The sequence below is a fragment of the Typopeltis vanoorti genome, chromosome 18, assembly GCF_054136105.1.
Source record: "Typopeltis vanoorti isolate ZY-2024b chromosome 18, IOZ_Tvanoo_1.0, whole genome shotgun sequence".
In the NCBI taxonomy this organism is placed as follows: Eukaryota; Metazoa; Arthropoda; class Arachnida; order Uropygi; family Thelyphonidae; genus Typopeltis; species Typopeltis vanoorti.
Window position 1 is genome coordinate 60,248,902 of NC_143566.1, and position 24,062 is coordinate 60,272,963.

General features: G+C 36.7%; 1 protein-coding gene across 1 annotated transcript in view; it reads right to left on the reverse strand.

The window, feature by feature from the left end:
* Positions 1-4,497: 4,497 nt before the first annotated feature.
* Cchl (Cytochrome c heme lyase) overlaps positions 4,498-24,062 on the reverse strand; it is a 48,628-nt gene continuing 29,063 nt past the window's right edge. The window contains exon 5 of the mRNA XM_090408304.1: positions 4,498-5,392. Coding sequence (XP_090264430.1) covers positions 5,176-5,392 — 217 coding nt within the window. The 3' untranslated portion in view covers positions 4,498-5,175. The remainder of the gene's footprint in view (positions 5,393-24,062) is intronic.

Here is a 24,062-nt window from a genome sequence, read left to right on the forward strand (position 1 = left end):
TGTGCACATCAATTGCATGACCTATAGTCCTACTGTAAGGACAACTCCAAAAATGGTTCCATTTTTTTTTGACAAGTGGGTTCTCTAAACTATTTAAATTATACATTTTTGGTCGTTTTATAATAGAAATACAATTTTATTAATACAGACCAGTATTTTACAATAAAAACATTTATTCAAACCTACCAGTTTTGCCAGCAAACTGTCTGGCTTTTTCAAGACATTACGGAGATATGAAAGTTAGTAAATGCAAATTAAAAGGAACATAAAAAACGTTGTAAACCAAACTAGTATCTATGGTTACACGTTTTGCGTGACAGAGATGACTTATTCATTATCAGGCATGCGTGTTTGTTGTAGACTTGTAATGTGATTACTGGCTAGCTGTAGTTCAGATTGATTGAGAGAGAGGATCAAGTTTTTCCATGAACTGTTTAGAATTACACCCTGATTTCTGTTGAGGTTTCAGCCAGTTATTAGTACTATTGTGGCTTCCTTAAATACACGATGCCTGTAGTCGTCATCGAGATATGGTATGGAGCTGTTTTGCCAATCTATCGTGTGGTTAGACGTGCAGAAATGATGTGCTAAGCCGGAAGAGATGCTTCTGTTGTGGTTTACATCACCAACATGTTCTTTTTGTCTAATTTCTAAACTTCGTGAAGTTTGTCCGATGTAGGCAAGACTACAAGAGCACGGAATGTAATATACTCCTGGATATTTGTAGAATGGAACTTTATCTTTTGGAGATCCTAAAACTTGTCTGATGTTGGTGGTTGGTTTCTCTCTGCAATCTCTCCGAGACCATCTACATGGTGGAGATATGTGGATGATATATTCATCATATGGAAGACAGCTTAGACAACCTAAAATCGTTTGTGGATAAAATCAACTCAATACATAGCAAGATAAAATTCACTCTGGAAGTTGGTTGTTGTTTTCTACTTCCAGAGTGAATTTTATCTTGTCAAATTATCCATTTACAGAAAGCCCACAGATACTGGAAGATATCTTCACTATACTTCAGCTAGTGTTTAGCTTTCTTACATTTGTCTTTGTATTCTCTAAGCGCACAAGCTGACTTATTTGCCAGGAACATTTGATATGCTTTCTTCTTTTCTTTCACTGTCTCTTTTGCTTCCTGTGGCCACCATGGAGCTCTGATTTTTCTATCCTTGCAGGCAACCTCACCACATGCCTCTCTGAATCGATCGGTGTTTTCTTCAGGACATGCCACTGAATCTTCAAGGTTTGGTTCCTGTTCTCAAACTCTTTCATTTTAGTCTACAGTTCACATCTGAGAGTTACTCAACTTTTATTCGCTTTAAAAAACTTTCTTATATGTTCTTCTTTTCAATATGAAATTCAATTTTATCTTGCTCAAGACTAAATGGTGATCACTTCCAATTTCAAATCCTCTGTACACTGTGGTGTCCTGTACCAGGGAGAAAACACACTATCAACAATAACATAGTAAATGGCATAATAAAATTAGTTTAATCCTTTATCCAAGTGTGAGCAAACAAAGTTTGCACCTGAAAGTATCTTCAGGACTGGGGTAAGGTGGTACAACACCAGGACAACTCGTTGTAAAGGTGGAGAAAGCTACCAACACTCCCATCTCAGTATCTCCTATAATGCAAAACACATCTCCTTGCAGATATGTCTAATGTTATGCATTAAGGGAAGGGCCACTACCCAGACTGGCTCCCACTGAAGAGACCTTTATTGAGGTCTCTTCAGTGGGAGCCAGGCCCAGGTGGAGATACCAGGCAGAAGCATTTGCAGGTCATCTCTACCTATAGGATTTGCCAAATGGTGTGCCACCCTTTTTTAATAAATTACTCTGGATTTAGAGAAAGATGTTGAAAGTTTATTTTTCATTTGGTTAGAGTATAATAAAATTAGTTTAATCCTTTATCCAAGTGTGAGCAAACAAAGTTTGCACCTGAAAGTATCTTCAGGACTGGGGTAAGGTGGTACAACACCTTTTGGTTGTACCACCTTACCCCAGTATTGAGGTATTGAGGTGTTTTGCATTATAGGAGATACTGAGATAGGAGTGTTGGTAGCTTTCTCTACCTTTACAACGAGTTGCCCTGGTGTTGTACCATCTTACCCCAGTCCTGAAGATACTTTCAGGTGCAAACTTTGTTTGCTCACACTTGGAAAAAGGATTAAACTAATTTTATTATACTCTAACCAAGTGAAAAATAAACTTTCATCAATAGTCAATGGCACTTTTCTTATTCCTTGCTTCTTCTCTCCATGTGAATTTGTGCACATTTTTATGTTGAAACACTGTGTTAGTAATAAGCAGTCCATGTGCTGAGCAGAAATCCAACAAGTATTTGTCATTATTATTGGCTTTGCTCTTTTCTCCAAATTTTTCCAAAATATTTTTGTATGTCTGACAATCATTTCCTACTCTGCTATTTAGATTCCCAACAAGGACCACTTTTTTCTTTTTCATTGTGTCAGTTGCTTTCTCTAAAGCCTCAAAAAATTCCTCCACTTCTACGGGCCCATAGGCACAAATAAGCCTCATTGTCCAGTTTCCCATTCTCATATTTGCCCACATCACTCTACTTGAGACTGACTGCCTGCCATTTAAGAAGATTAGCTTCGTATTTAGTGTTGAATACTATGGCTACTCCTTTTCCTTGACTGTCATTGCTTGAACATATCATTTTGTATTTATTGCTCAGAAAGATCTCACCAGTTTTTGCTTTTTGTGTTTCAGTTGCCCCTATTATGTCGATCTGGTATACTTATCCAATTCGTCAGCTAGCTCCATTTCTTTGCCATTCAGGCTTCTTATCTTGATAGTACTGATCTTGAACTCTGGTATTGTTGAGTTAGAGTGGGCTTTAGGATTCATTCCAGTAGCTGGCTTTTTGACTTTTCGCTGTTTGCCCTGGCAAAAACAACAGGGGGGGGGGGGGGCTTGTTTAACTGGCCAATGCCCTAGCCAGCATGTGAAATTCTGTCATGTTGTATCATCATTTTATTTGTGGTTTAAGCCAATAAGAATACAATTTAGTTGGCTAAATCCCAAACAGCCCATCCTCATTCGTTCATTATCCAGGTAGATACCTAACAGGGTGCACCACGAGAAGGTGAGGACTGGAAATTAGGTCAGAAGACCTGGTCGGTTCTCTGCATTCCTTTAAAGGCTATGTGGAGTCTCCTCTCAGTTATATAGCTTTGTGCCTTAAGCACTCCCCATTCAAGAAGATTATCCTCATATTTACTATTGAATACTATAGCTGCTCCTTTTCCCTAACCAGTGTTACCTGAATATAACATCTTTTTTTTTGTTTAGAAAGATCTCACCTTTTTTTGTCTTCTTTATTTCGTAACACCCATTATGTTGATCTGGTACTTATCCAATTCTTCTGTTAGTTCATTTCTTTTCCATTCATGCTTATGTTGATGTTGCCAATCTTGAACTCTGCTGATGTCAAGTTGGGATTTGTTCCAACTCGACATTCCTGGTTTCCCCTGACAAAAATAACACAGACATTGTTTAACTGAGCAATGCCCAAGTCTGCATAAAAATTCTGTTAAGTTGTACCATCATTTTGCATTAACGTTTATGCCGATAATGATGCGATTCGGTTGGCTAAATCCCAAATTTCCAGACCATTTTCATTCATTTAGATACCCAAAAGGATGCACCACGAGATGGTGAGGATTAGACATTAAGTCAGAGGCACTGGTCAGTTTTCTTCACATTCCTTAAAAGACAATGTAGAGTCTCCTCCCAAGATATTCTGCTTTGGCCCTTAAACACCCCAATATGCACACCATACACTGAGAAACACTGCTATCGAAGAATTTTTGGCACTCACATTAGCTGCTAAATCGAAAAATTAAAGAGATCAGTTTCATTATCAGAACAACAGAAGCTGATTCTAATCACGCTGTGCACCTTGTATAACTGCAGCATAATTTCTGTATGGAATCAGTTTCTTAATAATCAGAAATGATATCTTTTAAGTCAAGAACAGTCATTAAAAATCCATTACATTAAATTGTTTAAAAACAAAACAAGAAATTTATGACAACTGATTGAGGTAATTGGGGGTTTAAAATGTAAAGCAAACAAATCCAAATTTATACTGTAGTTAGTTGAATTTAATGAACTCAAATGTTTACTCATTTTGTTGACAGCAAATGACAGTTAATTTAGAAATCATATTGATTAAATATGTACTAGAAATATATCAGATTGTAAGTTTTTATGGATCTGGATAATTTATGAAATTTATGTTTAAACTGAGCTTTTTCTTATTCTTCAAGATCGATTTAAGTTTCATAGCAGAAGAATTTTCATTTTTTCCATTAACCACTGTACTGAACTTGTCCACACATTAATAAATTCATGAATGCGAAGTGTATTTATTGAAACTGAAATAACATTCGAATATTATTAGAATAACATGGATATGAAGTATAAATTATTTGATATATTTCATCCACATGGCTGTTTAGGTGGTTAAACTTCCAAGCATGTATGCTAGATGATAAGTGGAGAACATGCATTGCTATCATTTTTTAAACAGCATTTAAAATGTAATCTGTATTTTAAAATAAGAGTTCAACTGTTTAAAATAACAATGTATCCAGAAGGTTTATTCCAGTTTTTATAAGGAAAAACACTTTTCCTTTCTATTTCATATGTTTGCTTTTATTATATACATGCAACAACAGTTTTCAAACTGTCTTAAGTGGAAATTTCATCATAAAACATCAATTCTTTTTTTTTTTTTTTACAGTGACAACAAAAATCATACTTTTGATATGCACTACACTTAAGTTTAATTAAGCAAAGGTCTACTGAAAAATAATACTGATATTCAAGATAATACTAATGTATTTGATAAACAAATGTTGACGTTAAGCCTTCAATCATGAACTTCAGCATAGCCAAGATTAGCTTAAAACAACGAAACAAAATTGAAAATTTCTTCTTCCTTTTTTTACTATTAAGTATCATTTCATGAGCTACTTCAATAAATAAAAAACGCATTTATCTTACAAAAGTCCTATTTTTTTTTTCTTTTTACATATATCTGATTACTATTATCAGCATTGCCTAACTTCATTAAAGCACAATAAAGATAATTTATTAGATACTTGAAAAGATTTATGAGGATTTATTTAAAGTTGTCACGAATCCTCATCTTTTGTTGTCCATCGCCACCATGCTACCTTCATTCTATCCCATACATTTTCCCAAGAATCCAATGCAGGACGAACATCTAAAATTGCAAACCTTCCAGTCTGTACATTAATTTCACCACTATCATAATAGTCAATAACATACCGTACTTCTTTTCCGCAGCGATCAACTATCCAGTCATGACGATCAAATGGCAGTTCATAACTGTAAAAATGTCAATGAGGAAAAAAAAAAAATTATAATAATTGCATTTTAAAATATTTTAATTAGAAACCTTAGAGATAAAAGTGAATGAATTATAAACTTTTTAATGATATAAGCCAGTCCTGACGTGTGGTGGTGAATCTTAGGTGTATCAGTTTGGCTACAACAGTGATTACTCAGTATGTGTATGTGGTTCATTTGTTGCCCCCTCCCCAGACCGGTTTCAACCTTTGTTGAGTGTTCAAGTACAGGTCAAATTCCAAAAACTCAGCATTGTTCCCCTCAGTAACAGGTTCGCCCTGCCACTGAGAACTGGTTGGCTCTACACCGTGGCAGGCTCACCCCACCACCGAGTAGAGCCGCTCATTTGCTCGTATCTCATCTGAGGGGTAACAGCAACAGCCGTGCCTCAGTTATCTTCATGGGCTACAGCATTGCCATTCATTACCTTCCCCCCACACACCCAAGACCTGGGTGACAGCAACAGCCGAGCCTCAGTTAAAACTTCATGGGCTACAGCATTGCCATTCATCACCCAAGCTTCCAACTGGTTTCAACCTTTGTTGAGGTCTCGTCAGCGGGACCTGAACAAAGAGGTGGTGATACCAAGGTGAAAGCAATGGAGAGGTCATATTTACCTTATTAAATTACTCTGATTTTAGAGAAAGATGGAAGTTTTTTCCCACTTAGTTAGACTGTAATAAATTTAGTTTAATCCTTTATCCAAGTGTAAGTAAGCAAACAAAGTTTGACCCTGAAATATCTTCAGGATACTAAGATAAGGAGTGATGAGAGCTTGGTCCACCTTTACCATGAGTTACCACAGTTCTGAAGATACTTCAGGTGCAAACTTTGTTTGCTTCCACTTGGATAAAGGATTAAACTAAATTTATTATAGTCTAACCAAGTGGGAAAAAACTTCAATCTTTCTCAAAATCTATCTAAGGATATGTAACATTGTGCTCATCAGTGCTGATATGCCAAGCAGTGGTTCCCAATATCTTGGGAGTAGGCAGATAGCTCAGAATTTTGAAGTGTTCAGAGTGGCTTTAAAGTTGGTTGGTTATTTAAATCTTTTTCTAATTTCTTTTCTTTACTTTTAAATCTCCCCTTCTCCCCACCACCAATATTCCTTCCTAAATTTGTAATGTTTAATAATTAACTTTTGGAATTTATTATTATCTGAGACCTGCAGGGAACGAAGGGCTCAGTATAAAAAGGCAGCTCTGAAAATAGGTAATGAAACCAGAAAATAATAAAAAACAATAACAAACTGACCAAACATATTTCTTTATTTTGAACCCGATTTTTCATTAAAAGAATGAACTAAATTTTGGAATAACAGAATTATAATGACTTAGCTGGTTTCATACTAAGAGAGGATTTTTTCCCCTCCTAGAAACTCTGGTTTGGCACCTCCTTCACATGGGGGGGGGGTAGGGTCAGCACCCCTAACTCCCCCATGTTGTTCAAGGGTCAACGGTGTGTGTGTGTGTGTGTGCGCGCATGTGTATAAGCCACAGGTTAGCCAAAAGGCCATAGCAGAAACATGAAATAACATGACTGAAGATCAGCTGAATAGCAGAATGGTTGGAAGCCAATTTAAAGAAATTCAAAAGAAAATAGACAAAACATTAAACCAACATTATATAAAATAAAGTTCAAACCAATTGGGATCTCAGAGCTGGGGTTCTAAACAAAACAAAAAATCAACTTTGAAACAATGTTTAGTTAGTCTTCATGTGCACAATTCTACAGGCCAGTTACCATCTTGGTTATCCTCTGATGGGTCTTTATCACTAATCCTCTCCTCTGAACACAAGTACCATTCCTGACTAAACAGTCAAGATGTGATCTTATCCAAAGCCTTGTATAGTTTTCCCACAGATTCAAGACCCTTCGACACTTCTGCGCATGTCAACAGGAGGAGAATCCATTCTGATAATAGGATAATCAGTCCGTATTGTGGGATGAGTTTTATCATTACAGGTTGGAAAATTAACTTCTCTTTTGTGATCATTGTAGTTAACCATGTTACTTGTATAATAGTTGGAAAATTTTATCTATAAAGCACATGATTTCGCATGTTGGTGACCAATTCGTACATCCTTCATTTCTTTCTCCCCTTCAGAATGAATCGACTATTCTTGGCAAGATGCCAAGGAGAAACCTACAAACTGCGGGCAAACTATATATAAAAAAATAATTTATGTATTGCTACTGTCCTTTTCAACATTGAAGTAATCTGATGTGATGACTTAATGGCCTTAGCAATATATCAATAGTATCTAAACTTTGTCTACTATCAACCCCAACTTCAATGACCACTCGTGGCAAATTACCATTAATGTAATACTCTACATGAATTTCCCTCACTTCAAAATACATAGCATTACACCACTGAAGTGACATCCACTTTCATTTGCTCATAGAACAGAATCAGTTTGCAAGGATCCTTATTTTGCATTCCTAACTTTGCACCACTGGCAAATACTTGTATGTTGCTATCCAGACCAATCCCAACAATGGCCAAAGTACAGAACCCTTGATGTTTTACTGGTCATTTGTCTTTTCTTAGACTTGGCACCTCCATATATTATTATCATCATCTAAGACCTCGATGGAGTCCATACATCACCAACAACAGCATGTGAGAGAAAAATCCTTGTATGGTGCTATCCAGACCAATCCCAACAATGGCCCAAGTACAGAACCCTTTTGGGCGATTGTTGGGAATGGTCTGGATAGCAACATACAAGGATTTTTATACCCTTTCAGAATTTTCTAGCCCTCTATCATATCATCCCCCTTTCTCCTATTTGCCAGCAGTCCACATCTCATTCTGTCCTAATAATGCATATTTCATAATCTTTGTTACTCTTCCTTGCACCCTTTCCACAGCTTTTTTATTCCCTCCAAATCCAGGAGACTAAATCTGAGGAAAGCATTCCAGTCCAATAAATGGAACCAAAGATAGTACCTGAGTTAGTCAATTTCCAGCTTTGCTGTTCAGCATGTAACCTGTCTCAGAACATCCATATAGTAAGCTACCACCCAGGATAGTATGGTATGATCATATTAAATTACTCTAGCATTGAATACAATTCGGGGTGCTTAAGGGTCAAAGCTGTATAACTGAGAGGAGACCTCCACATAGCCTTTAAAGGAATGTGGAGAACCGACCAGGGCTTCTGACCTAATGTCGAATCCTCACCTTCTCGTGGTGCACCCTGTTGGGTATCTATTTTGATACTGAACGAACGAGGATGGGCTGGCAATTTGGGATTTAGCCGACCAAATTGTATTATTATTGGTTAAACCAAAATAAAAAATGATGGTACATGACAAAATTTCATGCCGGCTGGGGCGTCGCCCGGTTAAACAAGGCCCCCGTTGTTTTCGCCAGGGAACCAGGGCGAACAGCGAAAAGTCAGCTACTGGAACAAATCTGAAAACAAACCCCAACTCAACATCACCAGAGTTAAAGATCGGTACTATCAACGTAAGAAGCCTGAATGGCAAAGAAATGGAGCTAGCTGAGGAATTAGATAAGTACCAGATCGACATAATAGGGGTGACTGAAACAAAAAAGACCAAAACTGGTGAGATCTTTCTGAGCAATAAATACAAAATGTTATATTCAGGCAATGACAATCAAGGAAAAGAAGGAGTAGCCATAGTATTCAACACAAAATACGAGGCTAATCTTCTTGAATGGCAGTCAGTCTCAAGTAGAGTAATGTGGGCAAATATGAGAATGGGGAACTGGACAATGAGACTTATTTGTGACTATGGTCCCACAAAAGGTTCTACTAAGGTAGAAGTGGAGGAATTTTTTGAGGCTTTAGAAAAAGCAACTGACACAATGAAAAAGGAAAAGTTGGTCCTTGCTGGGGATCTAAATAGCAGAGTAGGAAATGATTGTGAGACATACAAAAATATTTTAGGAAAATTTGGAGAAAAGAGCAAAGCTAATAATAATGGCAAATATCTGTTGGATTTCTGCTCAGGACATGGACTGGTTATTACTAACACCATGTTCCAACATAAAAATGTGCACAAATTCACATGGAGAGAAGAGGCTAGGAATAAGAAAAGTCTCATTGACTATGTTATTGTTGATAGTGATGTTTTCTCCATGGTGCAGGACACCAGAGTGTACAGAGGATTTGAAATTGGAAGTGTTCATTATTTAGTCTTGAGCAGGATAAAATTGAATTTCATATTGAAAAGAATATCATGTAAGAAAGTTTTAAAGCGAATAAAAGTTGAGCAGCTCTCGGATGTGAACTGTAGACTAAAATACAGAAAGATTATTGAAAAGAAAATGAAAGAGTTTGAGAACAGGAATCAAACCTTGGGGATTCAGTTGCAAACTCTGAAGAAAACATTGATTGATTCTGCCAGAGAGGCATGTGGTGAGGTTGTGTGCAAGGATAGAAAAATCAGAACTCCCTGGTGGACACAGGAAGTTAAAGAGGCAGTGAAGAAAAAGAAGAAAGCATATCAAAAGTTCCTGGCAAATAAGTCAGCTTTTACTCTTACAGAATACAGAGACAAATGTAAGAAAGCTAAACACTGTGTAAAACTAGCTAAACAAATGTCATGGAAGGGCTTTGGCAAGAATATAGAAAATAAATATCAAGAAGGTGGCAAAATATTCTGGAAGTTGTTGAAGAAGCTTAGGAATGGAATAAAGAGTGCTGTAAAAGGAGTTAGAGATGATAAAGGTGACATGAAAACAGGAGAAAAAGATATCCTTCAAGTATGGAGTAATTACTTTGAAAAACTGCTAAATGAAACAAGCAGTGATGACAGCACAGTGATAAAAACACTGACCAGGCATGCAGTCAGGAATACATATCCATACTTGAAGTAGAAAAAGCCATCAAAGGCTTGAAATGTGGAAAGGCAGCAGGAGTAGATGATATTCGACCAGAAATGCTGAAGTATGGTGGTATAAAAGTCTTACAGTGGCTGCTGCATAGTTCAGAAAGCCTGGACAGAGGGACGAATTCCCGATGATTGGAGTAGAGCTCTCATAGTACCCATATATAAAAAGGGAAATAAAACTGAATGTGAGAATTACAGAGGTAAATCCCTACTGAGTGTTCCTGGCAAGATCTATGCAAGTATATTTGAGAAACGGTTGAGAAGAATTGTGGAAGAAAAGCTTGGTGAAGAACAAGCTGGATTCAGGCCAAATAGAGGTTGTCAGGATCAGATCTTCACTTTACGACAAATAGTCGAGAAAGCATGGGAATATAACAAAGATCTGTATTTAAGTTTTGTCGATTTGGAAAAGGCATATGACAAGGTGCCAAGAGAGAAGCTATTCAATAAGCTGCAGTTATATGGTGTCAATGGGGCATTATATCAAGCAATACTTAGTCTTTATTTGAGTTGTAAGTCAGCAGTTAGAATTGAAGGAAGTACAGGAAGATGGTTTAATGTTAAATCTGGTGTGAGACAAGGATGTACATTATCCCCTCTGTTATTCATTATCTATATGGATCACATTATGAAGGAAAGTGGTATTAAACCTGATGTCAAAATTGGAGATGTTAATGTCAGCTCTTTGCTTTATGTGGATGATGTTATACTTCTAAATAAATCCGCTACAAGTCTGCAAGATTCTCTGACTAAATTGAATAGCTGTTGTAATAGATATGGTATGAAGATCAGCAATAAAAAGACAAGGACAATGAAAATAGGCAGAATCATTGAAAATATCAACTGTGTTGTAAATGGAGAACCTGTGGAACAAGTAAAACATTTCAGCTACTTAGGCACGATTTTTACTGAAGATGGTAAATTAAATATAGAAATAGACAACAGAATCAGCAAAGCTGGTATGGTGGGAAGTCAATTGAATAAATTCATATGGAATAAGAGAGAAATTAGTCGGAACACTAAATTAGCTGTATACAAGACAGTGTTCAAACCAGTTTTAACTTATGGATCTGAGAGCTGGGTTAGAAGTAAAATACTTGACCAAAGACTAGAGACCGAAGATACCAGTGTCCTGAGAAAGATTATGGGCATGAACAGATGACATCAATGGCAATATCATATTAAAAATGAGGATATTAGGAAAGAACTTGACATTGTCAGCATCCAGGAATGCATTAGCAGAGCTAATCTCAGGTGGTATGGTCACTTAAATAGAATGGGAGAGGAAAGATTAGCAAAACAAGTGTTCTTTGCCAGGTTGGTAGGAAAACGACCCAGAGGAAGACCTAGATATAGGTGGATTGATACGTTACACAGTGCCTTAGACGATAGAAATATAAGATCTGATAATGTTGGAGTTTTGACAAGTAACAGACTGATTTGGAGGAAAATTGTAGATAGGAAGTTAGTAATGATGTAATTTTTTCATGTAGTACTGTCATATCCCGTACACCCCTTGATGGTACATGGCAGGAATTTGATGATGATGATGATGATTAAATAGATTCATAAGTCTCCTCAGTAATCTACCATCCTTTAATCATTGGTTACTTAATTTAATAATTCTTTGAAGTAATTACTCTGAAAAAAAAAATCAGTTTTTATATTAGATTAATCATTTGATTTTTTTTTGAGGTTCACTCTCCTCCATTTCTAAATTTTTTTACTGACCTTCAGGATGTCATCTTGATATTTTATCATCTATCTCTTTGTCCGCTTAACAACTTTTGTTTAGCCATATTTATATGTCTTAGCTTTCTTAGATTTTCATCTACATTCTTTCTTACTAATAAACATTCTATGGTTTTTTGTTTTTTTTTGATTGGGTAAATTCAGCAAATTCTTGAGTGATTCACTATGGAATTCTTATTTATTTATTTTATCAATGGTTGCATGCTGCACCATATACTTTCTTGGCTGAGAACAATATTTTCTTTCAAAATTTTGTATTTGTACCTAAGGTCTGGTTGCTATATAATGCAAGCTGATTTCTTCTTCACTAGATGAAATAATCTTTAAATCACCTCAAAACCAATTTTCCATGTTCCTTAGTGTTTCTATAAATACATGTTGTTGCTGAACAAGCAGTTTATACTATATAGTGCAATTTTGAAGAAACATAATGTGACACCAAATAAACCTTGGAAATATAGAAGAATTAAAAATGATGGGATGTCATATCCAAATGGGAAGAAATTCAGGACAGGCCCATATTAATTTTGCTCTCTATTACAGACATGAATGATAGTTTAAAGTGTTACAGGCAGTGATTACCATTAGGAATCTTAACAAAAAATGCAGAAATGATTTTGTCTGCAAGGATGGTTCAAATTTGTAAAATGCTTCAACAACAGAGAAATAGGATTCACAAACAAATACAGTCAACAGTAATTAACTGCCACATATCATAAAGTTTTGAAAAATCAAGATATACTGCTAACAAATTTAGTAGTTGCACTTGCAATATCTAGTTGTTAAATGGTTACCTACATTCTTGATGCACTGCAAAAAAATAAATAATTAAACTTGCAGCAGTATTGGAAGTTATCTTTCTTAAATGTCAACATGGAATACTGGAAATAATGCGAAGAGGATATAAGAAGTAAATGTATTAGGAAAAAATATAATTAAACTTATAGCACTCAAAGTTATCTATATTTAACTGTCATAATGGAATATTGGAAATAATGAAAAGAAGTTGCATTATTTAAAAAGCTACATTTTTTTATTTTTTATTATTATTATTGTTCCAGGAAACTCCAAGGAGTCGACAGACTCATCGAGGGAGGCCCTAACACCATGTCAAGAACAACTATTCAACATTCACACAATATCTATCATACCTTGCCTTGAACTCATTCACGGTCGTAGCACCCACAACAGACTCTGGAAGCTTATTCCACTCATTCACCACTCTCCAAGTAAAAAACCTAGCTCTAACACCCTTGTCAACCACGCTCTTGCCCAGCTTCCATGCATGGCCCCTAGTCCTCCCACCACCAGTCATATTTTCAAAAATATCTTCTGGATCAATCTTATAAAAACCCTTCAGTAATTTGAATGTCTCAATCATATCACCCCTCCTTTGCCTATCGTCCAATTTCTGCAACCCACAAATCCTCAACTTATTCTCATAAGGTTCATTCCACAGACCTGCTATCATCTTGGTCACTCGTCTCTGGACCCTCTCCACTTCCTCCCCATCATGAAGAAAAACCCTGGTGCCCATAACTGGGCACAGAAGTCCAGATGGGGTCTTACCAGGCTCGATACAGAGGAACAACAACTTGTTTGTCTCTGCATGTTAAAGTATTTTTCAGAAGCCAAGTGATTTGGTGAGCTGTTTTAGTCACTTTTGCAATGTGCCCCCTAAACTTCAACTCCCTATCCACCAACACTCCCAAATCCCTGGCGTCATCAATCTCCTGGAGTAAGGTTCCCCCAATGCGATATACTGCTGCTGTTCTTTTCACCCCAAAGTGCATAACCTTACACTTTGCCACATTAAATTGACATCCATTTTTCTGAGCCCAGTCCTCCAAACTATCCAAATCATCCTGTAAAGTTTTGACATCCTGTGCACTCACAATTGCTCTACCCAACTTTGCATCATCAGCAAACAAGTGAACACTTCCTCTCAAATCCTTTCCAATATCATTGATGAACAAATTGAAAAGCAGTGGTCCAAGAACAGAGCCCTGCAGCACTCCACTAGTCACAAGACGTCTTTTAGACTCCACTTCTGAATAAAGCACTTTCTGGTATCTCTCCTTCAACCACCCTCCTATCCATCTCACCAACCCTATATCTATCCCCATTTGCTCCAGTTTACAGATTAGGGTTCCATGTGGCATCCTATCAAAGGCCTTGGCAAGGTCCAGTAGTATCACTGTAAACCCATTACCCCTATCCAGTTCAGCTATCACTGTGTTATAAAACGTGAGCAAGTTACTGAGGCATGATCTACCCTTCACAAAACCATGTTGTCCCCCCATACAATATCCCATTTTCATCTATCCAATCCTGTATTCTTTTCTTGACTAATTTCTCTAAGACCTTGACAATGATTCCTGATATGCTAATCAGTCGGTAATTTACAACAGCAGTCTTGGAACCACCTTTATGCAGTGGAACTATTTTCCCCTCTTTCCACCCGCTCGGGACTAACTCAGACCCGAGACTCAAATTAAACAAAATGGTCAAGGGTACTGATAATTCTTTAGCTGCTTCTCGTACAACACGAGCTGGTATACCATCCACTCCCACAGATGTATTGATATTGAGGTTATGCAATAGACTACTCACCTCCACTTCATTCACCACAATTCCCGTATAATCTACTGGTTTATTCGTTTCTGCAATGTCACCACCTGGATGATATATTCTTGCAAAGTGCTCTCAGTAACTCAACTGATTCAGTTACCTCCCTACCATCGGCATTCTTTAAAATCATTCTGCCATGTACATTTTTCCTTTTACTTGCTACATATCTAAAAAACTGTTTAGGATTCTCTTTAGCCTGTATGGCCAATGTTCTTTCGTAATCCTTTTTTGCTTTTCTTACCACACTCGTCACCCTTCTGGCCTGCGCTTTATATCGTTCATGTGCCTGCCGATCTCCTTTCTCCTTAAATTCCCTCCATAGTTGTTTCTTTTTTTGCAGCTCAAGCTTAATGGTGTTATTCATCCCTTTAACCCCTACTTGATTTATTATTCGGACTCTAGGTATACAGTCAGCCATTGCTTCATGCAAGCACTTCTTAACTACCTCCCATGCACTATCAACTTCTAGTCTTTGCAGTTGTACATGCCATGGCATTGAACCAATCAAACTCCTAAACTTGTCATACTTTCCAGCCCGATAATTCCACATGTACCCTGCCTTAATTGAAAATTCTACACCTTTAGCCACCTCCCAAGTCAAGACCCTATGATCACTCTCACCTATTGGTGGCAATATGGTCATATTTGTTACAGCCAAATCCTCAGATGTAATTACTAGGTCAAGCACTCTCTGACCCCTAGTATTTTCCATTACATGCTGTCGCAGATAGTTATCCGTTAATAACCTTATAAAATCCAATTCCTTCCTCCCGTGTGTCCTCTCCTCACTCCAATCAATGCGACCATAGTTGAAATCTCCCATAATAATCACCCTCCTTCCGCTCATTTCTTCTATTTGCTTGTGCATACTGTCACCACCATCTTTTCCATCACCTGGTCTATAGCAGCACCCAATTGTATATTTAGTTCTGCTAGCCACAATCTCACACCAAATGGCCTCAAATGTGCTCTTTTCTCTATCCTGCAATTCAACTTCTATTCTCCTTGGCTGTAGCTCATCAGCTATCATCAACAATACTCCTACCCCCATTTTATTCTCTCTGTCATTCCTGAACACACTATACCCATCACATTCAATCCCACTGGCTATATCACCTAGTCAGCCATGATTCACTAATACCAATAACCTGTGGTCTGGAAGTGCCAATCATGGCCAAAAACTCTTCCTTCTTGTTCCTAATACTCCTAGCATTAGTGTACATGAATTTAAGACCCCCATTAGCCCCAACCCTACCTTGATGCCTTATATTAACTATCCCACTCTGATTTGTTGTCCTTATTTGCTTGGGCATATTATATTCATTCATACATTCAACTGCCTCCCTAAGGACTGTATATCTACTCCCCCCCCCCACTTAATAAATCTAGTTTCCCTGAATTTGCACATCCACTACATTCAGCAACACTTTCTCAAGTCTTCTTACACCGTAACCATTCAAATGCAAGCCATCCATCTTATACAGATCCTTTCGCCCATCAAACTCACTCCACACGTCCACAAATTCCACACCACTCGTCATACATAACCCACGCATAAAGTCATTCACAATTATAGCTCTCCTTTTAAACATTTCACTGTCATACCGTGGCAAAAGACTAATCATTCTAACTCTCTCTCACTCTTTTCTTTTGCTACCTCAAACAATTCATTCAGGTCTTCTATCATTTCCATTTTATCTCCTTTCAAATCATTCGTACCTGCCACAACAATAATTTCTTTCACCCTTTCCTTTTGCTCTTTAATAGACTCAGTTACATCCTTTATGGTCGCACCAGGTTGGTACGATTTTGTCAAATCCTCTACTAACACACCTCGTACTAACAAGTCTCCATACAGCACTCTATCCTTCATTTTGTTTATGTTCACATTCATACGTCTATTTTTCCTGTCATACCTTTTATTATTGGTTGGTTCATTCAGTCGACTTTTGTTCATGCACTCTAGCTGCTGTTTTGCCCTTTCTATCGCACCTTTCAACAACGCGATCTCACTCAACGCATCTATCTAGTGTTATTTGTTTTTCTACTTATATGGAACAAGTCTAATTTACCAATCTATTTATTCTGCCATCTACTGTTCACTTTTAGACTCCAGATTATTCAGGATTACAATCTATGCTTTCCTGATTTTCATCACTATGAATTATACTTATTTAGATGTATTGCTGCCAATAAATAATTTATGTTGATGACATAAATATACTTTCTTTTTGTCTTCTTTGCTCTCTATTTTGTGATATGTCACCAGTTTATTGATTTTGGAAATGGAATTTCACTGTCAAACTATGCATAAAAAAAAAATTAACTTTAACTTCATAAGAAAGATTCCGGTAATTGGACCACATGTTTATTAAGATAAATAACAATAAAAAAACAAACCCAACAAGTTTCGTAAGTCATTTGACTTACATCTTCAGGGGTCAAAAGTAACTAAAAGTTTAAACACAAGAAACGAGAAATTACTCAAAATAGTTCATTCTATGCAGTTGTGTCAATTTAACTGTTCATTAAATTAAATATCTGAATGCAGATTCAGTGCAGTGCTAAGTTTGAACAATGCTAGATGCTGTCACGTTCTGTTATTCACGTTCATATTGTCTGAGATCTGACTTGGGTATATTTTTTATCAATGCAGACCAAACTTGGTGTAGAATTAGACCCTGGTTTTTGTTGCATTGCGTTGGATTATAACATCTGAGGATTATAACAAAAAACTGAAAACTCTTCTTGAAGGTTCTAATACCTTAAGACAGGGATCCCACATGGCAAGCTCACAATAAAACCAATGATCTAGTTAAAAAGATACCCAATTGGACTGAAGAACTAAAAAGAACTCTACAGTCAAAACACTCATGTATCAAAAATACACAAGATAGGTATTCATTTAAGACCGATAGTGGATGGAAGACACTCTCCAACCTTGAATTTGGCAAAACACCTCACCAACATGATTTTACCACACATAGGAAAAACATCTTTCATTAAGAAGAGTGCACATTTTATTGAGAGGGTAAAGGATATATGCATAGGACTTTAAGACATCTTAGCAAGTTTTGATGTAATCAACCTGTTTACAAATGTTCCCAGAAATGAAACAGCGAATCTCCTTGAGGACCTTTTTCCTCTGGGCATCGTAGAACTTTATAAACATTGCATAAAAAATACCTTTTTCATGTATCAAGACAAATTTTGGGAATAAAAAGGACTAGCTATGGGTTCCTCCTATCCCTGGCTTTAGCTAACCTATATATGGAACATTTTGAAAATAATGCTTTAAACAACTAGCATAAAAAGCCGAAAATTTGGCTATGCTATGTAGACTATATTTTCATCATATGGCCAGGAACAACAGAGGAACTAACTGCTTTCAAAGATTATCTGAATAATATACACAACAACATAAAATTTACTTTGGAACAAGAAGAACATAAAAAAATTCCCTTTCTTGATATGCTAATAGAAGTCAATGAAAAAGATAATAAATTATCCTTCTCCATCTATAGAAAACCCACCAACACAGGAAGATTTCTTAATGCGACCTCACACCACCACCCCTCGCAAAAAATAGGTTTAATTAAAACCTTGAGGGACAGAGCTTATAATATTTCCAGCACAGAAAAACAGAGAAATGAAGAATTACAATATTTAACACAGATCCTCAAAAAAAATGGTTATGAACCTAAGACAATCAAAAAATCTTCAACACACCTCCTACAAGCATCTCACAAAAGCTAGATTTTGAGAATGCAATCATGCTTCCATATATCAAGAATGTTACAGACAAAATGGCGAAATTACTAAACAAACATAACATTAAAGTTGCTTTTCTACTGCTGGAAAAAATGTCAAGATTTCTACATCCCCCCCCCCAAAAAAAAAAAAACCTCCACATCATCCTTTAAAAAAACCAGGTGTTTATAAAATTCATTGTTCCTGTGGCAGCTGCTATGTAGGCCAGACGGGATGATCAGGGGAAATTCGTTGGTTTTATGAACCAATACCAAAAAGATGTGCAAAGAAGAAGAGAACATAAATCAGGCCTAGCATACCATACAACTTCCACCGGCCATAATGTACTCTGGCAAAAAACAAACATGTCTTACAGTGAAAAAAATTGTTACATAAGGAAATTTAAAGAAGCTGCAAACATGCTTAGAATTCCAACGCAATACAACAAAAACCAGGGCCTAATTCTACACCAAGTTTGGTGGGATTGATAAAAAATATACCCAAGTTAGACCTCGGACAATGTGAACGCGAACAACAGAACGTGACAGCATCCAGCACTGTTCAAACTTAGCATTGCACTGAATCTGCATTCATATATTTAATTTAATGAACAGTTAAATGGCCACAACTGCAGAGAATGAACTATTTTGAGTAATTTCTCATTTCTTGTGTTTAAACTTTTAGTTACCTTTGACCCCTGAAGATGTAAGTCAAACGACTTACGAAACTTGTCAGGTTGTTTTTTATTGTTATTTATCTTAATAAACATGTGGCCCAATTACCAGAATCTTTTGTATGAACTGCTAAACCACAGAAACCTATGCCTATAACTTTAACTTATCCTGATGTTCATATGTTGATTATCATACATGATGCTGTTTCAAGAAATTGACAATGTAAACTTTAGTTTAATGCTAAAATTTTACTTACTATTTCCACTATTTGCCAAAGTTTAAATTGACATCTTCAGGGATTAATACACTTGTATCTATACATAAAAATATAACGGAAAAACTCACGTAGAAAAATTATTTAATGGTATAATTTTCGCCCGTGTGTCACAGGCATCTTCAGTACAATTAGGCACAAAAATTAAACATTAACTGACAATTCCAAAAAGCGCCACCTAAGTAGCTGGTGTAAGATAACTAAAAAGGTCAATAACTTTCCTAAAAAAAAAAAAAAAAAAAAAAAAAAAAAAAAAAAAAAAAAAAAGTTATTGACCTTTTTAGTTATCTTACACCAGCTACTTAGGTGGCGCTTTTTGGAATTGTCAGTTAATGTTTAATTTTTGTGCCTAATTGTACTGAAGATGCCTGTGACACACGGGCGAAAATTATACCATTAAATAATTTTTCTACGTGAGTTTTTCCGTTATATTTTTATGTATAGTTATGTCTACTCACGGTTTACCTCTTTTAAAACTTACACTTGTATCTACATGTGCATGCAGGCTCACTTCAGTAAATGAGATGGAACTGGAGAAATACAGGAAGGCCTACAATCCTAAAACTCTGTCACTAACTGGCTTTTGGTTGGGAGTTGGTCTGATTGTCTGCAGATGAGGGTATCCCATATGAAAGCCAGTTTGATGCAACCATATTTGTTTAGGTTATGATAGTTCATCAGGACTGCAGCAAATCTGAGGAAGAGTCTCTCAAATTTAAACTTACTTTGGTGGAGTGTGGCAGCTTTTTTCTCCATCGGATCCTGTGAAGGGTATCCAGGGCATGCTCTGCCAAACCTGAGTGGCCAGTGATGAAAATGGATGTAGTCTTGGTGTTCTGATATTCTCATGTTGGCTGTCCTGCCTGTCTGGGCATAGCATTAACATTCTCCTAACATCTAGATTTACCTGCAGCTTTAGGTTATGTAGTAGACTGCAGGTAAATCTAGATGTTAGTTAGGAGAAAGGATAAGGGATGGTAATTTTCTGTGTGGTTTGTAAGTAGTCACAAGATTATGCTTTAAGACTTGGCCACGGATATAAGGAATGCCGATGGTTATTACTATTATTTTTTAAAAAAATTTATTAAAGTTTATAATACCATATTCTAGTCTCCTTCAAAGTACTCTCCATGTTAGTCAATACACTTGTCCCAACGTTTTTTCCACTGTTGAAAACAGTTCTGGAACTGTTCAACTGGAATACTGTTTATGGTCTCCAGTGACTTTTCTTTCATTTCATCCACATCAACGAAATGCTGCCCTTTCAGGATTTTCTTTATCCGTGGGAATAAAAGAAAAAAAATCACATGGAGAGAGAGATTGCGTAGGTAGAAAGGGTGGGGAACAACTACCATGTTGAAAGCCAAACTACCATGTTGTTTTTGATCAAGAATTGTTGGACCCACTGTTTGGCTATGCAACGTTGATGATATATTTGCTATTTGGCCGCATGGCTCAGATACACTCCACACCTTCTTAACACACTTAAACAACCAATCCAGTTCACCTTGGAAAAAGAAGAAAACAACAGTCTCCCTTTCCTAAACACACTGATTACTTGCCAGCCTGATGGATCCTTGGCTTTCTCTGTTTACACAAAACCAACCCATACAGGCAGATACATTCACCAACAATCTCAACCCCCCCCCCTCCCATACAACAATATGGGGTTATAAAAACCCTATATAACAGGTCAAAATTAATCTTTTCAGATGACAATTCCCTAACCACTGAACTAAACCACATCCTTAACACATTCTTAGCCAATGGCTACAACCCCCCAAAATTATTAAAACCAGTTAACCCCCCCCCCCCCCTTCATAACAAAGATTCCACTAAATCCATCACCATTCCCTATATCCAGGACACCTCTGAAAAGCTAACCAAAATCTTAAAAAAAATATCTGACTTCCTGTTACAAACCATATAAGAAACTGGCATCCCTTATCTGCTCCACCAAAGACTAGCCACTTCCCCTAGACCTACCTGGAGTATACTAGGTCCTTTGCAGCTGTACTGTTCTACTATGGCCAAACAGGCAGGAGACAGCTAATGTCAGGATATCAGAACACAAAGACTACATCCAGTTTCACCAATACAGTCACTCTGGGCTTGCTGACCATGCTCTGGATACCCAACACAGAATGTGATGGAAGAAAGCCGCTTTGCTACACCACAGCAAATTTAAATACGAAAGATTGTTCATGGAATCAGCCTCAGCTCTAAAAAACTTTCCAAACCTCAACAAATTGGGTGCATGAGACTACTTCAAATTGGGAAGCTTGCATCATGAGAACATCAGCATAACAGCCAAGACAATCCAATATAGCCCACTAGGGAGCACCTTTAGGACTCTAGGAATAACGTTAGTTTCTCTCTTCTGCCTCATTTGCTCGTTGTTAGTGCCTACGTGCAAGTGTCATAGATTTATGTTCCCATGAAGATGGCAACGTGACATTGCCGAAATATAGGAAGTATTGATTAAAGTTTATTTTAATTAATATTCTCGTATACGTTGTGATTTCCTGAAATAATTTAATGGTCATGTGTTATCAACGTATAAGCTTATCTACCAGAACAACCTCTGCTACTGCACATTTCAGCTGTAGTTTTACCCAAAAGAAAACAGAATTTCACGCACACTCTCTGTTCCTTTTGGTCAGCCATCACAAAATCACCAAACTTGTTTACTTGTAAGCAATAACAAGAAAACAGTCAGAACAATGAACCAGTTCACACAGGATGAATCCACTTGCCAGACTGGCATGGAAAGCTGCACACTCACGATGCCTAGCTGCATCATCCATAATTAGAAAACGTGTGCACACCAAGTTCAGGTTCTGGTTATTTTTGGGCACCCCCCCCTTGTGTATCTATCTATCTATCCCTCTCTCTCTCTCTCTATATATATATAGTGGAATCTCTGTTCTCGAACAATTTGGTTCCCTAACATATTTTCCAAACAGGAAAATGGCAATCACATGCTATGCATGCTGAGCTGTAAGGCAGGAAAGCGTCAGTTACGCGGCAGCCTTCATTCAGTGCAGACACCTGCTCGAGTTTGCAGTGAGTTTTCTTGTGTTTTTTGTTTTTTTTCCATAAATTATTATTAATTAAGCCACCATGGGACTGCAGAAGAATAGTGATAGCAGCAAAGTGAAAAGAAAAGTTGTTAGAACCACGATAGAGATGAAAAAAGCAATCATATCCAAACATAAAAACGATGTTCGTGTCTCAAATCTTGCTATGCAGTTCGGTATGGCAAAATCAACGATATGTACAATACTGAAAAATAAATAAAAAAATAACGATTTTATGGAAGGGGACTCCCCTTAGTCACTTCTTTCCACTTATGCCATCAACTCTCCTCTGTATGTATTAAAGTGAAGTTAAATTTTCGTTTTTATTTTATTTATTTACTGTGTTTATTCTTTTTATGTAAGATTTTATGCATTTTCATTATGTTTGTATACGATCTTATGCATGAATTACTGTTGCAAAGGTTTAAATAAGCAATCATCTGGGGCTCGGGAACAGATTAATCCATTTTACGTTAATTCTTATGGGAAAATGGTTTCAGTTTTTGAACAATTCGGTTTCCAAACTGCCTTCAGGAACGAATTAAGTTCGACAACTGAAGTTTCACTGTATATATATATATTTTTTTTAAATTATTTATTTTTTTATTTTTTTACCAAGTCCAGAAACCCTTCTCTCGATACCAAACATGGAAAATTTTCAAGCCTCCAGTAAACCACCAGATACAACAATATTGGAGCTGCTGCTGATATATAATATATAATAGACTAATCTGCAGGAAAATTGTTGATAAGAGATTAATAATAATGCCAAATTTATCATGCAGTACTGTCATAGTATCCTGTACACACTTCTTGAGGGTACATATCAGGAAATTGAAGACGTTCAAAAAAATAAAATAAAATAAAATAAATAAATAAAAATAATAATAATTTTCTAGAACAAATTCATTAAGACAGCTAAGTGTAATCAGGCATTAGCATGCACAATAATTGATTGATATTTATTTTTCACAGGGATATATTTCACCATCATCAAATTTCTGACGTAACCTCAAGGTGCATACAGAGTATCATGGTAGTATTACATGAACTTACATCATTACTAACTTCCTATCAACAATTTTCCTCCAAATCAATCTGTTATCTGTCAAGACTCCAACATTATCAGATCTTATGTTTCTGTCTTCTAAGGCATTTTTTACTGTATCAATCCACATATATCTTGGTCTTCCTCTGGGTCGTTTTCCTGCCAACCTGGCACAGAAATTTGTTTTGTTAATCTTTCCTCTCCCAATCTATTTAAGTGACCATACCACCTGAGATTAGATCTGCTCACACATTCCTGGATGCTAACAATGTCAAGTTCTTTTCTAATATCCTCGTTTTTAATATGATATTGCCATTGATGACATCTGTTCCTGCCCCTAATCTTTCTCAGGCTCTCATATCTGCAGTCTCTAGTCTTTGGTCAAGTATTTTACTTCTGACCCAGCTTTCAGATCCATAAGTTAAAATTGGTTTGAACATTGTCTTGTACAGGGCCGGCAGAAGCGGGCATGCAGTACATGCAGTCGCTGCTACGATGGGGGCGCTGCCGCCAGGGAAAGGTTCATAAATTAATTTTTAAGAAACAAAATTTTTATCATAAAAACAAA